Source organism: Amia ocellicauda, chromosome 12 (assembly GCF_036373705.1).
Source record: "Amia ocellicauda isolate fAmiCal2 chromosome 12, fAmiCal2.hap1, whole genome shotgun sequence".
In the NCBI taxonomy this organism is placed as follows: Eukaryota; Metazoa; Chordata; class Actinopteri; order Amiiformes; family Amiidae; genus Amia; species Amia ocellicauda.
The window spans coordinates 12,427,838-12,442,479 of NC_089861.1; the positions used below are offsets into that span (position 1 = coordinate 12,427,838).

General features: G+C 40.7%; 1 protein-coding gene across 1 annotated transcript; it reads right to left on the reverse strand.

The window, feature by feature from the left end:
• Window positions 1-714: 714 nt before the first annotated feature.
• Window positions 715-14,210, reverse strand: smyd5 (SMYD family member 5). Its single transcript, XM_066718355.1, has 13 exons — window positions 14,092-14,210; window positions 11,690-11,798; window positions 11,343-11,482; window positions 9,773-9,894; window positions 6,904-6,973; window positions 6,048-6,152; window positions 5,047-5,109; window positions 4,140-4,210; window positions 3,320-3,426; window positions 2,725-2,781; window positions 1,639-1,733; window positions 1,367-1,437; window positions 715-1,189 (listed from the first exon to the last, which is right to left on the reverse strand). The coding sequence occupies exons 1-13, from the start codon at window positions 14,182-14,184 to the stop codon at window positions 1,042-1,044; spliced, it is 1,251 nt and encodes a 416-aa protein (XP_066574452.1). The 5' UTR covers window positions 14,185-14,210; the 3' UTR covers window positions 715-1,041.
• Window positions 14,211-14,642: the final 432 nt, after the last annotated feature.

A 14,642-nucleotide genomic window follows, 5' to 3' on the forward strand; every position in this document is an offset into this window, starting at 1 on the left:
CACTACGGAAGCTCTGCAAGTCAATCGCTCTTTTACAGCAATGCCATCTAGTGCCGTGAAAACAAAGCTGCCTTCATATCCCCAGTAAATATGACATCTGTGCTAGGCATACTGCTGCACTACATAACTCTCAGCTTGTGAGGATGCAGCTTGTAAAACAGTAATTGTTTTATGTCAAGAGTTACTGGCAATGATATATACTGCAGGCAGTCCTATGAACAGCTGGCATATATTTACACTGTGAATGGTCCCAGCCTCTTAAAGTAATAGCTATTTAGTTATTGCCTGTAACTATTGAAATGATAGACAGATCTAATAGTCATTAAGTTGAACACAGTGCCAAGACATTTGTTAAACAATCTGCATATAGTACTGGACTTCATGTAACAGAGTATTAAAAAAAGGCTTGGGGAGTTTAGGAATTATACTGGTTAGCTTACACAGCAGTCTAATAGAAAATGCTCTGCAAGTAAGTCTTGATAAGATGCTAATAGACTGGACTTTGGGACAAGAGCACTAGACTTACCTAGAATCTGTAAAGAAAAATCTATTGGCATACAACTTGCAGGATATGTTTTCATGTCATGCATTCAAGTTAACTGAAGTCAAATGTAGGTAGACAAAACATTTTTGAGAAATGCATAATTTCTAACTTGTGTCATGCCCACTGAAGAACACTACCTGAAAGCGCCAGGAGTGGAAAGTTAATACAAATGCCATGAATGAGTGTTATTTATTTTAAATCTGTTTAAAAAGTGGTCTTCTTTCTTTGGAATCTCATATGCAGAAACATAACAGGGACAGAAATTCGACAGTTAAAAAAAAAAAAAAAAATCTGATGTGAAATGTGTTCTAGTTTTAATGAATGTTTTATTCGGTGAGAGGCTGTAGAGGACAGTCAGGGATGAGGCAGGTGGAGTGAGCCCGTGTGTGCTCTGTGGATGTGAAGAGCGGACCCACTGTCGGCACTGCTGTCCTCCACTGTTCTAACATCAACTCGGTGCCGTTTCGGTGGTGTGCGCTGGTGTGCCGACCTGCCCGTCACACGTCTGTCATCTCATCCTCCAGGTCATCGCCCTCCGTCTCGCCCTCCCCTTCGCCTTCCTCCTCCTCTTCCTCAGAGGTTACATCCAGCTCATCTGCCTGGGAGAGACACTTGGGACAGGAGCAGACAAACAGGTAGTTCTCCCTGACAACAAAAGAGAACAACAGTGGGTTAGAGAGAAATCCTTAACACTTTACTTGAATGTCTTTGCTGTGCTTCCAAAAACAAAGTCCAACGGTGCCTCAACACGAAAGCCTTTCAGTGAAGTAGCAGCAGACACTGTAAATGGGGCTTCAGTCTTGGTCTCTGGGCTCTCTGTACCTGAGAATCTTGTGGCGGCTGTGCCGACTCCGGTCTCTTTGACAGCAATCTAGGTAGCTGATAGAGATTTCCTGAAAAAGGAGAAAACCCCCAATTATTACACTTTTAACTTATTTTTCTATACTAGGAGAAATTATGGAACAGCACATCAATCTAGCTGTGCCTGCAGGTCCTTACAAAAGCATTGACACACACAGACATATACTTGTTTATATACAGACTATGAACTGCCCCGCATACACATGCACACACAATTATTCTGATTGCTTTACCTCCCCAGGGGCGATATCAGAGAGGGCGGTCATGTGCAACAGGTAGTTGTTGTCAGGGAATGAGGCCTCGGCATTGGGCAGGCAGCTGTGGTTGCCTAGACAAGAGAATTCACAAAAAAACATGAGGTGGGAGCAAAAGCTATGGCTGAGCAGCCTTTGAGATGACTCCATGGGGGAAGATACAAGCAGACCTCTGTTCAAGCCATTGGCTGTCGATGCAATGTGTAGATTCTTAGCTGAAATGTAAACAAGGCAGGGTAAACAAAGACTATATATTTTGAGGGACAACCTAAACAGGGTACAGACTACAGAAGTAATGTTGTCACTTGAAAAAAACCTTGGGGAGGTTCTTGGATTCACATGTTCTTCAAATCATGAAGGGCTCTTATATAAATCTCTTATATAGACTTTCTTACACCTATCATACAGACTAGAAGTAATACTTCAGGTCAGGTCAAACCATAATGTAGGTGTGACCGGTCTGAAATGTATAGTTTTATTAACAAAAGGCCTTGGCTAAACATGACGCTCCCAGAAGAACCATTTTGGACAGCACACAGCTCCAACCACCATCCTATTCTGTCTACTTTGAACATCAAGGCTAGGAGACAAAATTCTGTGCCTTGAAGAAGACATACTTATATCTCACTTTCTACCAAACACTGTAATCCCAAAGAGAAAATGTCTGTGCAGAAGCCTTTTATCTTGGCTTAATGGGCCCTTGACTTACAGGACTCAGAGACAAGGCACTATGATTTGTGCACTGATACTGGTAATAGCAGGCTCCTCCAAGGCAGCAGTCAAACAAAACCAACAAAGTGTACGTTGTACAGTCAACACAAGTGTAATTAGCAGGTGACTCAAAGAAAAACACATGTAGTCAGCCCAAATGTTTGATCCAGGTCCAAATAATGAAGCCCACAAAAACTAGGGCATCTGAGGTTCCTGCTAAGTCAAACACTACACGAGGGAGAAAAGTTCAATGCGAGACGGGGGGGATACACAAGGAGAGAAGGCCAAGCTCGGAGGTAGATTGTCCGAGTCACACTTGCTGACCTCAGAAGCATCTGTAACAGGGTCACTTACAAGAGCTTTGCAGCAGGAACAGGCCAGAACCCTCACAGTTCAGGAAATCACCCGTCTCTGGAAAAGACCAAAAGTGCAATAGTTGTTGTACCCCCTCCGAAACAATAGCCCATTCAACTAAATCAACCATTAGTCCCAAAAGAGCCCATTTCTCCATGCACTACTCTTCACATTAATGATGCTGCTTTTAATGGCAAACAGGAATCTTTAAAGATTGAACCGGTAATTATCTGTGCTTCATTTATGTTCCTCTATATACTACATGCTTCCTGTGGGTCTGGTTTATGAAAGCCAACAGCTCTTGGACAGCAAACAGTTTTAAAAGATAACATTCCCTGTAAACAGATCGTGTTTGTTTTTATAAGGTATAAAGGAGTAGCTTAATTTAGAGCTCAAACTGCTCTAGAAATACATGGCCAACCAAGGCTTACAGATAGGAGGTTAGTTCTACACTTCATAAACACCAGTTCAAGGTCTGCTCAAAATACAAGCCACTTTATTATTTGATCATAAAGGTCAAAGGTCAGCCTGTAAATCTATACTATATTAAGCTGTGGGTTTATTTGCTTGCGTGTGGGTTGGCAGGCATCCTGACCTCTCTCTATGTCCTTGTATAGCTGGTCAATGAAGGCATCCAACTGCTCCCTCTGTTGGGCAGGCAGCTCCAGTGCATCACAGCCGTGGACCCACTGACTGAGAGAACTGAGAAACCAAAGGAAAGACGAAGACGGCAAACTTTCAGATGAAATTTCATTTTTAAAATTGAAAGATTAACATTTACATCAAACTTTGTTGCTAAATTGAATATGGTTGCTTAATGACCTTGTACAGCAATCCCACTTAAGACTAAACATTTTGGCACAGGTATTAAATGTATTAAGTGTTTTTTTTTTTTATATTTAGTTATTAATACATGAACTCATTATTAACTATGTATTACTTGTTAATATGCAAGGTTTCTACAAAGTCATACATTCACTCTAGGATTGAAGCACCATCTTCTCAATCAAAGAACAGATTTTAATTAGTACAGCAGTCTCTCCATTAATAACTCTTAAAGCCTATCCCAAAAAAGCAGGTTGTCTTTCTTCACAGACATCAGTCACTTTCTCAGGTATTATCAGAGTACATTAATTTTGTCGTCTGTCAGCTCAACATCATCAATAATCAGCATCCTTGCTGCTCAACACAGAAGGCATATTAGCAGTTCCATTTGATTAAATACCGAGTAATGAGTAACAAAGACCTAATTAAGACATTTTGTTCTCTCCTTTACACTAGATGCACCCCCATTGTTAATTTGCAAAAGTCTTACAGTCAAATGAGGTATTTAGTTTGCACATTTACATATAGGCACTGGTAGAACAGACTGTGTGGAGGGGGAAAAACAAAAGCAGAGATTTTCCTGTCCTTACCTGGTCCCGATGCCTTGGCCGTTTGTTCCCACTAAGGCAAAGAGTGACCGGAAGCCTTCAGGTGTGAACCACTGCAAGAGAAAGGAAACTGGCTGAACGAACAAGAGACATGGAACTGAGCAGCTACCACACAGACGAGAATAACGTCAACTCCCACTGAGGCCTCTGCTCACATGTACAATTCAAAAGATATATATTTGCAAGAATGTGTTGATATGCTTTGGTAACAAACCAGTTATATAAGAGCATGTTCAAAGCAGGGACAGAGAACTTGAACTTCAAAGCAACCAGAGTTTCAGGTTTCCTACTGCCAGCTAAAATGAAGCTCCAGAGAGGGCAAACAACCACTACGGGCCACAGGCTCCAATGATTTAAGAACAAGCTAAAAAATAAGCAACCAAAGTGTATTTTGAGATCTTGGAGACTTTTAAACCATATTGTGAGGATAGTATGTAATTGTAGCTTTAAAAACATGGCTATTCCCCTGTCATAGTTAGCTGAGGGGCAGGGGAGTATTTTAGCTTTGTTCTGAAGAAGCCGAAGCATACGTTTGCTAATAAGGCATTGCAAGGAAATAAATGTATATAAAGAAATGCAGTTGACAATGTGAGATGTTATAAATGCCTCCTTATCAAGAAAGTGTTGTCAGTTCCTCTCAAATGATAAAATGCTCTCATTAAAGAATGATGATGTAGATTAAAATAACAACAACAACAAGAAAAGATAAAAACAAAGCTGACAAGGCTGGATTCTGCAAGTTTTGAGTTGTAAGACCATTAACAGCAACAGTCAATGTGATTATTAGACACTTTTTCAATTCCCAGACATGCTTGCCAAGAACTGGGCTCTTCCATGTCTGGAATGCAACCCCCAGCGATATTAAATGGCATTTCCAGGACACACTCACCTTGCTTAGACGCTCGTCGTAAAGTGCTGTAGTGAAATGGTTCCGCAACAATGCCAGCTGCCCCTGAAACCCCGACACAGAGAAATATAGATGACACCCTGACCTACATTAACCACAGCTATTGTCTTAAGCTCCTGAGACTCAACATCTTAGCCTTAAACTGATCCCAGAGGAAGCAAGCATGAAGCCAGGCACAGGACAGAAATTGAATAGAATCTTGCATGTAATATCATTTTACAAATTAAAACAGGTCAGACAGGTCTGTCATGGTCTGACTTTGACCTGCAAGCAAACTCAGGTTATGCATTTTCAGCACCACGGACAGGGTAAGCATAACCTGATTTTCCAGTGTGGCAATTATTCCCGAAACAACATTACAGAGATGGTTAAGGTTAGGATTAGGGTTAGTTCCAGGTTATATTATTCCAGGGACCACAGCTACACAGTAAATTAAGGTTGTGCCTGTGCTGAAACCACACAAGGAACACAGGCTCAGTTTGTAACCCTGCAAGTCATTGAAGGATGCCTACCGCTTTTGTGCAGATGTTTGTTCTTAATTTTCCCAGACAAAAACCTGATTGCAGGGTGATATCTGGTCAACCTAAAGCCACACTTAATATCAGCAAGCCGACATAAAAAAAGCAACAATTCACAACCAGCCGTCCACACCTTCTGCACATCACTGTTAGACTCCTCAGGCAGTGCTGTTTTATTCAGAGTACTTGAAGAGTAGCAGTTTGTAAAAAGTACTGTTTCCTGTGGGTTATGTTCCCATTGGAAAGGCAAAGAAATTGATGCTTGAAACAGGATAATTACAAAAGAAAATCGCTCTTTGAAGTTCTTATTACACTACAAGCATCCAGATCAGAAGATGCCTTTCGATTCCATTAGTCCAGGCTACAGGCATTTATAATTACACTGAGTACCTTCTGCATCCTGGAGGAAATTTGGTGTGGTGTGACTTCTTAAGAATCTCTGAAGTCCTGAACACAGACCCTCACCTGAAACTTCTCTCCCAGGAGCTTGTGAGCGATTTCGTCCTCTTCATTAGCCGTCCTGCTGCAGAACTGAGAGAAGAGGCTCTGCCAGTGGCCTTTGTCCCGAGCCTGAGGAACAAAAGGAAACCCTTCAGCACAGATCAGCTTGAATCATGGCTCTCCCCGACTCTTAGACAGTGTCTTCTTGTTGAGGGTTTTGATGCCTTGGTACTCTCATTTTCACAAGTGGCTTACAGGCCTTACAGTCTTTAATTACTCCTTCTAGTTCAGCTTGGTTTGAATGGGAAAGGCAAAACACAGAAGTGTGCAGTACTGCCCCTGAAAAGAATGATTGCAGAATGATTGTGTTCTGAACAATCTTAATTTTTGTTTCGTTATACAAAATAAAATAAATAAATAATCTCACAAGATAACATTTAACACAACCACTACTTAACTTGGTAACAGATTTTCTGTGAAATAGTTCCCAAAGGACAAAACAAATATAAACATCAGCAGTTGGTAAGAGCACAATGGAACACACACCTGAAGAATTTAAAGAATTGCAGTCATTTATGTGAAATAATTAAGTAAATATGGCATTAGTCCTGCCTTCAATTGAATTTGACATGCCTTTTCACTGTGCTCTACCTTTGAATATCAAGCATAAATCTACCAGTGTTCAAAACACTGCAGACAAAGCTAGAATTCTGTACCTTATGTGATTCAGAATCCACAGTCAACTTAAGGCTTAAGATTGTTCCCCTGCATGTTGATTTAATGTAATACAGTCAATAAATAAATGCATTTTAATTTATTTAATTAATTTAAGTCAAACATAAAACTGTAGGGGAAAATGTTAGAATTGAAAATGCTGTACCTGCTTAACTGTCGCAACCATCCTTGCCATTAACATAATGCTGGAGGTCTCTGGTGGGTAATGCATGTTTCTGGGAAACAGGGAGACAGAGCGTCAGTCAGAGAAGACAAAGGCACCTTCCCAAAGACTCGGGTGGAGAGCACACTGTGTGCAGTGTTGCAGAAAATCACCTGCAAATGAAATGCATCACAATCCATTGTAATGCTAGAAGATGCGAAAAGGGGAAATGTTCCTTAGCGTGTCAGGAAATTGCTGAAATACTTTAATTTCTGGATGGCTGCCTTCTAGCCAAACAAACACCTGATGTGTCATCACTGTCGGAGGCTGTGTGTTAAAAGCCTCACTATGCAAACTAAATCCAACAGCGGCGCTAATACACAATAGCCTCTCCTGCAGGTCTGTAGGTCATGTGCAGAAATAACACAATCCCAGAGAAATTTCATTGTCCGTTTAAATGAATACAAGTTGCCTTTGCACATGTTTTGTATTCACGCACTTCCTCTGGTGCCAGGTCTGAAGGGTAAAAAGTTTCCTGCTGAAGATTAAAGAAAATAGAATAGGAAGTTGTGCACATGGCTTCCATTAGGAAATGAAGTTCCTTCCATAGACAAACGGGGCACTTCCACTTACAGCTCGCAAGACAGATTACAGATCTCTTATTCAATTAAAACAATGAAAATATTATACATTTGCAGAGTACTGCTGCACAGAAAGGCAAAACTTGTAGACTGTTTATGCACAAAATCCCTGAAAGAAACAAGCGCTAGACTACAGTGGGGGAAAAAAGTATTTGATCCCCTGCTGATTTTGTACGTTTGCCCACTGACAAAGAAATGATCAGTCTATAATTTTAATGGTAAGTGTATTTTAACAGTGAGAGACAGAATAACAAAAAAATCCAGAAAAACGCATTTCAAAAGTTATACATTGATTTGCATGTTAATGAGGGAAATAAGTATTTGACCCCTTCGACTTAGTACTTGGTGGCAAAACCCTTGTTGGCAATCACAGAGGTCAGACGTTTCTTGTACTTGGCCACCAGGTTTGCACACATCTCAGGAGGGATTTTGTCCCACTCCTCTTTGCAGATCCTCTCCAAGTCATTAAGGTTTCGAGGCTGACGTTTGGCAACTCGAACCTTCAGCTCCCTCCACAGATTTTCTATGGGATTAAGGTCTGGAGACTGGCTAGGACACTCCAGGACCTTAATGTGCTTCTTCTTGAGCCACTCCTTTGTTTCCTTGGCTGTGTGTCTTGGGTCATTGTCATGCTGGAATACCCATCCACGACCCATTTTCAATGCCCTGGCTGAGGGAAGGAGGTTCTCACCCAAGATTTGACGGTACATGGCTTCGTCCATCGTCCCTTTGATGCGGTGCAATTGTCCTGTCCCCTTAGCAGAAAAACACCCCCAAAGCATAATGTTTCCACCTCCATGTTTGATGGTGGGGATGGTGTTCTTGGGGTCATTCCTCCTCCTCCAAACACGGCAAGTTGAGTTGATGCCAAAGAGCTCGATTTTGGTCTCATCTGACCACAACACTTTCACCCAGTTCTCCTCTGAATCATTCAGATGTTCATTGGCAAACTTCAGACGGGCCTGTCCATGTGCTTTCTTGAGCAGGGGGACCTTGCGGGCGCTGCAGGATTTCAGTCCTTCACGGCGTAGTGTGTTACCAATTGTTTTCTTGGTGACTATGGTCCCAGCTGCCTTGAGATCATTAACAAGATCCTCCCGTGTAGTTCTGGGCTGATTCCTCACCGTTCTCATGATCATTGAAACTCCACGAGGTGAGATCTTGCATGGAGCCCCAGACCGAGGGAGACTGACAGTTATTTTGTGTTTCTTCCATTTGCGAATAATCGCACCAACTGTTGTCACCTTCTCACCAAGCTGCTTGGTGATGGTCTTGTAGCCCATTCCAGCCTTGTGTAGGTCTACAATCTTGTCCCTGACATCCTTGGACAGCTCTTTGGTCTTGGCCATGGTGAAGAGTTTGGAATCTGATTGATTGATTGCTTCTGTGGACAGGTGTCTTTTATACAGGTAACGAGGTCCCTTTAAGAGAGTGCTCCTAATCTCAGCTCGTTACCTGTATAAAAGACACCTGGGAGCCAGAAATGTTGCTGATTGATAGGGGATCAAATACTTATTCCCTCATTATCATGCAAATCAATGTATAACTTTTGAAATGCGTTTTTCTGGATTTTTTTGCTGTTATTCTGTCTCTCACTGTTAAAATACACCTACCATTAAAATTATAGACTGATCATTTCTTTGTCAGTGGGCAAACGTACAAAATCAGCAGGGGATCAAATACTTTTTTCCCCTCACTGTACATGCACTGACGAAAATAACAGATCATTAGACATCTTCAAATGCTCTTCTGACACCCTGTCTAGAATAACACAAAAATGTAATAAAGTCTTCCTCCGAATGCAAGCCTGAATGTCTGATATTAAAAGCATATGAATATATCTTCATTATAAAAAGAGAAATGATATTAAACTACCTGGAGATAGTTTATTCTAGGTGTTCAAACAGATGTTCCTTAATACGTATGCCACACAAAAGCTTGTTATTTTTCATGAACCCCAGAGCTGAACCTCTTTGCATATTACTATGTATTCCCTTACGGACAGTTAAACCGCTGACCCAAGATAAAGTAAAAATATCTCAATTTACGCTTTTCAAATTCCCATAGTAGCAATTAGTCTGTGCATTAAATATAAGCTATAGCGTTTGTGGTTTCAGAGCAAACAGATCCGTTGATGTATTATTATATTTAATGGGGAACCCCAGGGTGCTGCAAACCTCCCCTCCCCCGCTTTATTTCCAGCAACCCCGGTGCCTTGCTACCCCACTCACCGCCAGGCCTCCTGCACCTTATTGAGGGGGTGCTCCTGGTCATCCCTGGATGGACCCAGACACAGAACCTGGTGGTACTGCTCGAAAGCCGCTTTCCGACACTCAGTGCTGCAGTACATCACCTGCAATGAAAACAAATGCTTTGTTCCAGTTCTAAATATTAAATCAATGCAAGCAAGTATAGCATGAACAAACATAACATCTGAGAAGGAGAAGGGTTAGGCTATCAAAGGCCAGCTGAACAAAACAGGAAGTTTAAGAGTCTAAAAAACTGTTTTTTTTTAATTGTAGAAGGCTACAACCTTTTACACACTGCTTACATCTTTACAGAGTTCTTCTGTATACATTTGTTTTGGTCAGCTGTGGACAAGTAGGTTTAGAAACTGAGTTATGCAAATTGTAAGCGTTACCCACAGTGCTCATAATAACAGGGTTCAGGGGAAACAAACATTTAAAATGTCTAGAACCACAGGAAAACTGCTACCTCTAAATACAGTCCAAGAATTATAGAATAAACAAATATGCTGGTTCCTAAAAGGTCCTTACCCAGTTTAAGAGTTTAAGATGTTGATTATCAGTTGTCAGTTCATAGACAGTCAAGAGCTTAACATGTTTTCTGCATTGATAAAAGTTTTCTTTAAGAAACAATATAAATGATATATAGGCCTATACAATATTTAATAAAATCACATTTGCATTACAATTTAATCTGTAAACCTTGTTTGATTTACCTCAATTTATTATTCTTATAATATTGTAATTTCAACTGATTTAAAGTTTAAGAATAGAGACGGGAAAGTTGGACACTTTAAACCACTTTAATAAATATTTAGTCAACCATAGTTGAAAGAAAACGTATGGTTATATAGTTATTTAAGTTTAGATTAGGTTATGTCAATTTGTTAGAAAGCACAGAAGTGAGTAGCTGGATAATGCAGAATATTCACCAATAATCAACAAATCAATCAATTTAAATAAGTATTGGCATCATGCAATTAACATGATACAACTGCATATACTTAATGTATGAAACAACCAAATTACTATAAAACGAACTTTTGCATTTTATTCTTAATTATTCCTGTCAGGTTTGTTGTGACTATTAAAACATGCAGAAGTATGGTTTTGACAGGGCCCTTGGGTATATGCTGTATAGCTTGTTTAAATGGTGTACATGGCTGTAAACAAAACACACACTGACCTAGAAAATTACAACAGGGCACAGTGCACAAATAAAGGCATGATTAGTTAGTCCAATTAGAAATAAATGTACACTTTTGGAGATGTAGGGATGGAAGAGAGAGATTACAGCTGAGGAGTATGTGCCCCAATCCTGGCTGCAGTATCGTCAGGATTTGATTTCAGATATCTACTTAATTCAACTCCTTTACTGGAAGAACATTTCCCAGTAATACCAGTGGAGATGACTGAGAGAGACTTGTATAACTCAATGGTTGACTACATGATCAAAACAGGGATGGCTGAAGCTTGCCTGTAAATAAGAGGCACAGAATAAAAACAACGTGCGGGTGCAAGATATTGTGAGGAAAGGCAGCCGGGCAGGACGTACCTGGCAGTGCGGGCAGGCCTGTTGCAGGTCTAGGCGGACACGGCATTGCTCGGGGTACGGCAGCATTAGACCGGCCTTGCCACTGAGCCGCCTTGCGTTCTCCTCCGCTGTCTCCAAAGAGCGCAGGCAGTGCTCACAGGCTGGCAGACAGAGAGGGTGAACAGACCAGGTATAATTCACTTATATTTGAACTATTTGCAAGAAAAAGGAAACTCAACAACAGAGTAAATGTGGAAAAGACATAACTAAAAGCACAGTCATGTTTTAAACTGTTATTGCACCACTGATAATTGCACAAACTGTACTGCAGGAATTACAACACAGCTGCTCCCTGTGCAATGGCTCACCTCTGTATTTATACAAAGCATTCCACAGGAACTGAGCAGACACCAGGGGGCGCTCCACGAATATGGTTTCTCCTTTGCGGATGGCTTTCTTGGCAAACAGTCCCTTTCCCTGTAAGTAAATCATAAAACATCACAATTATGTACTATTTGGCTTGAGTACAACCTGCTGTCTCAAACAAGGAATGAATGAACAATTACACACAGGCTCAGAGAAAGCCTTTTTGCTTAATCGTTTAAGAAAACTGCCTGGATGTTATATAGTCAAGCTAATTAATTGTACACATTTCCTGGATGCATGAGCTAATACAGCAAGTGTAACTGCTCGATCGATCAACGGCATATCCTTTCTAGCCAGGAGTCAAGGAGCAAGAGTGCAGTTTATGTGTTCCTAACCTCAATGAATGCAAACTTGTAATTGACTTCCAATGGTAAATGAGACAATCAGGAGATGGAGAAAGCTACAGACGACAGAGACATTTAGAAACATTTCAATTTCATTTCAAAATTGACACTCTTATCTTTGTTGCACATTAGAGCAGTTTGGAATACAAACCTGTAAATCCAAAGAATTTAGAGAGCAACACATTAGAGAAGTATGGGTAAGCACTGGACTTTAAAATAAGTCTGAGCACATGTAAAGCAAGGTAGAGCTAGTGTTTAATCTGAGTTGTTTGTTTCCTTTATATAAGTGCATGTTTTCCCATAGCTTAAGAACAGGTTTTGGGTTTTCCATTTTGCAGTATTTGTGCTTTTCATTTAAGACTCATCTCAAATAACACATTTGAAGGAATATGATGTGTTTTAGAAGGCAGTAATGAAAGAGCCCCCTGGGTAACTTCTCTACATAAATTCACTGAAGGTCATTATGACAGAACAGACTCACTGCTGCAGATCTATTCCATTTAACTACCATCCTGTTTCAGCGGGGCCTGTGGAGTGAGCATTAATACAGTCTAATCGTCTATTGTTATTATCATTAAGAACAACGCCAGCAAGAGTTCCATTAAAAAGCAGTCTGATCCACTTTTTAGGAGTAATATCAAATATATTGATTCTCTGCTACATGTACAGGTAGAACAACAACTTTCATATCATTCAATGTTATAATCACAGAAACTGAAGACAAAACAAAGGGAAGTTTCATTCAGCTTTTCTATCAATGTTGCTTTCCGGCTTCAATCTCTGCGCTTAAGTGAAAGTCTGATGCATTGGTCCCATGTGTGGCATTGAACTTGAGATATGCATTATAAGCTGTCTAGGCATGTAATCAATACTGTAACCTATAATGATTTTACGGTGATGTTTAACACACAGAGGCTTATTTTAAATTTGTTTAGAACATACTCTCTTAAGATAATTGTTTTGTGTGCAAAACACAGTATTGGTCGTTTGGACATGGATATTTGACATGGCTGGTTTCAGGATGGCATAGCTATTACTTTTGGTCCTATAACCTTTCCTGACTCACAATATTTAGCATCCAGGATAGTTTTCATTATGATATTGCACTGCAGCTTTGTAGAAATCTGCACTTCCAATAGTGATTGATTAAGAGTATTGGTTGTATGCACGCCAAGTCCTACTTAATCATGTAATGCAGTTTTTAAGATTTCCAAAGGGACCATCTAATCGTGCTAAACACACACTGTTATTGTAGAAAACAACATGAATGCATTTGCTGATCAAAAACAAAAAAACATAAACGAGACATGGACATAGAAACCATTATACAAAAAGGCTAGCCAGTCGAAAATATAGTGAATAAATAGGCTAAAATTGGTCACTGCATGAATTCAGTTACCTGTACAGTACTGAGAGAGAGACGTCTACTGTCAATAGAAAAAACACAAGTTGCAGCAAATAGTGATCTACCTTGAGGCCAATTATGGGAAATCTAGATTTGTCAGATGTCCAGGATTTTTTATTGAAATATTGAACTCTTTTTATTAGATGTGCATCCATTAGGAAACCATGAATATATGTGTATGTCGCTACGAATTGTAGTAACCCATGTTGCAATGTACTTCGTATTTAAGAAAAGTGGTCGAAAAGAAGATATCACTCAATTCAGAGCTCAGTGGTGTAACTGTATATTTAAAATACTGTCAAAGTTGCTCCGTGGGACATGCTCCCCTGTACCATACACAGCCTCACTGCTCGAGCTTTTCACCGGATCAAAGCAGATCTTGCAGTGATGGATGTTGGTGTAAAATGAGATGCGTCCTGCTACCTCAGTCGTGTGTCGGATGCACCGGCCCGTGGTCGCAGCCCTGCCGCTCTTCAGCAGCTGCAGCCGGCGTGACGCCCTGCCGCAGCGCCGGACAACAGGACCCAGACTCCCGCCACTAAACTACAGCGGCTGCCTCTCAACCCAGCGTATTAATACCCCCTGAATCACCCACCTTGACTTTATCGATGAATCGGACCTCAACTGAGCTACCAACTTTGCCAGGATCCGCACAGAACGAAAACATGTCACCGATGGGGGCGGCCATGTTGAAATGAGCTTTTCCCTTTCACCCCTGACTCCGACAGGGAGCCAATCGAGGCGGGCGGTGACGTCAGCGGGCAGCAGCTGGAGACTGCGGTAATCTGCCCGCTGCTGCTGTCCTACATTTCAACTGCTGTGATGGGAAAGGATTATATTACTGCTGCTCTGTGTTGTCATCGCCATTTACTTTCTAATGCGTAAAGCTTTTAAAATCATACCTTAAGTATTTATCAAGTACATATTGCACAGTGACATCACACCCTTATAGCGATAATTGTATTTTAATGAGCAGGTGTAGGGCCTACAGTGTAATACTATTAATAGATTAATGAATTTGTATAACACTTGAAAAACAACATTCATTAACCTGCTGGCAAATAAATAACCTATATATCATCACCACTGCTGGTTAAAACTTCCCCAGATGTTTCCATTTGTTTCTATTCTTTTCCTTGCCATGCC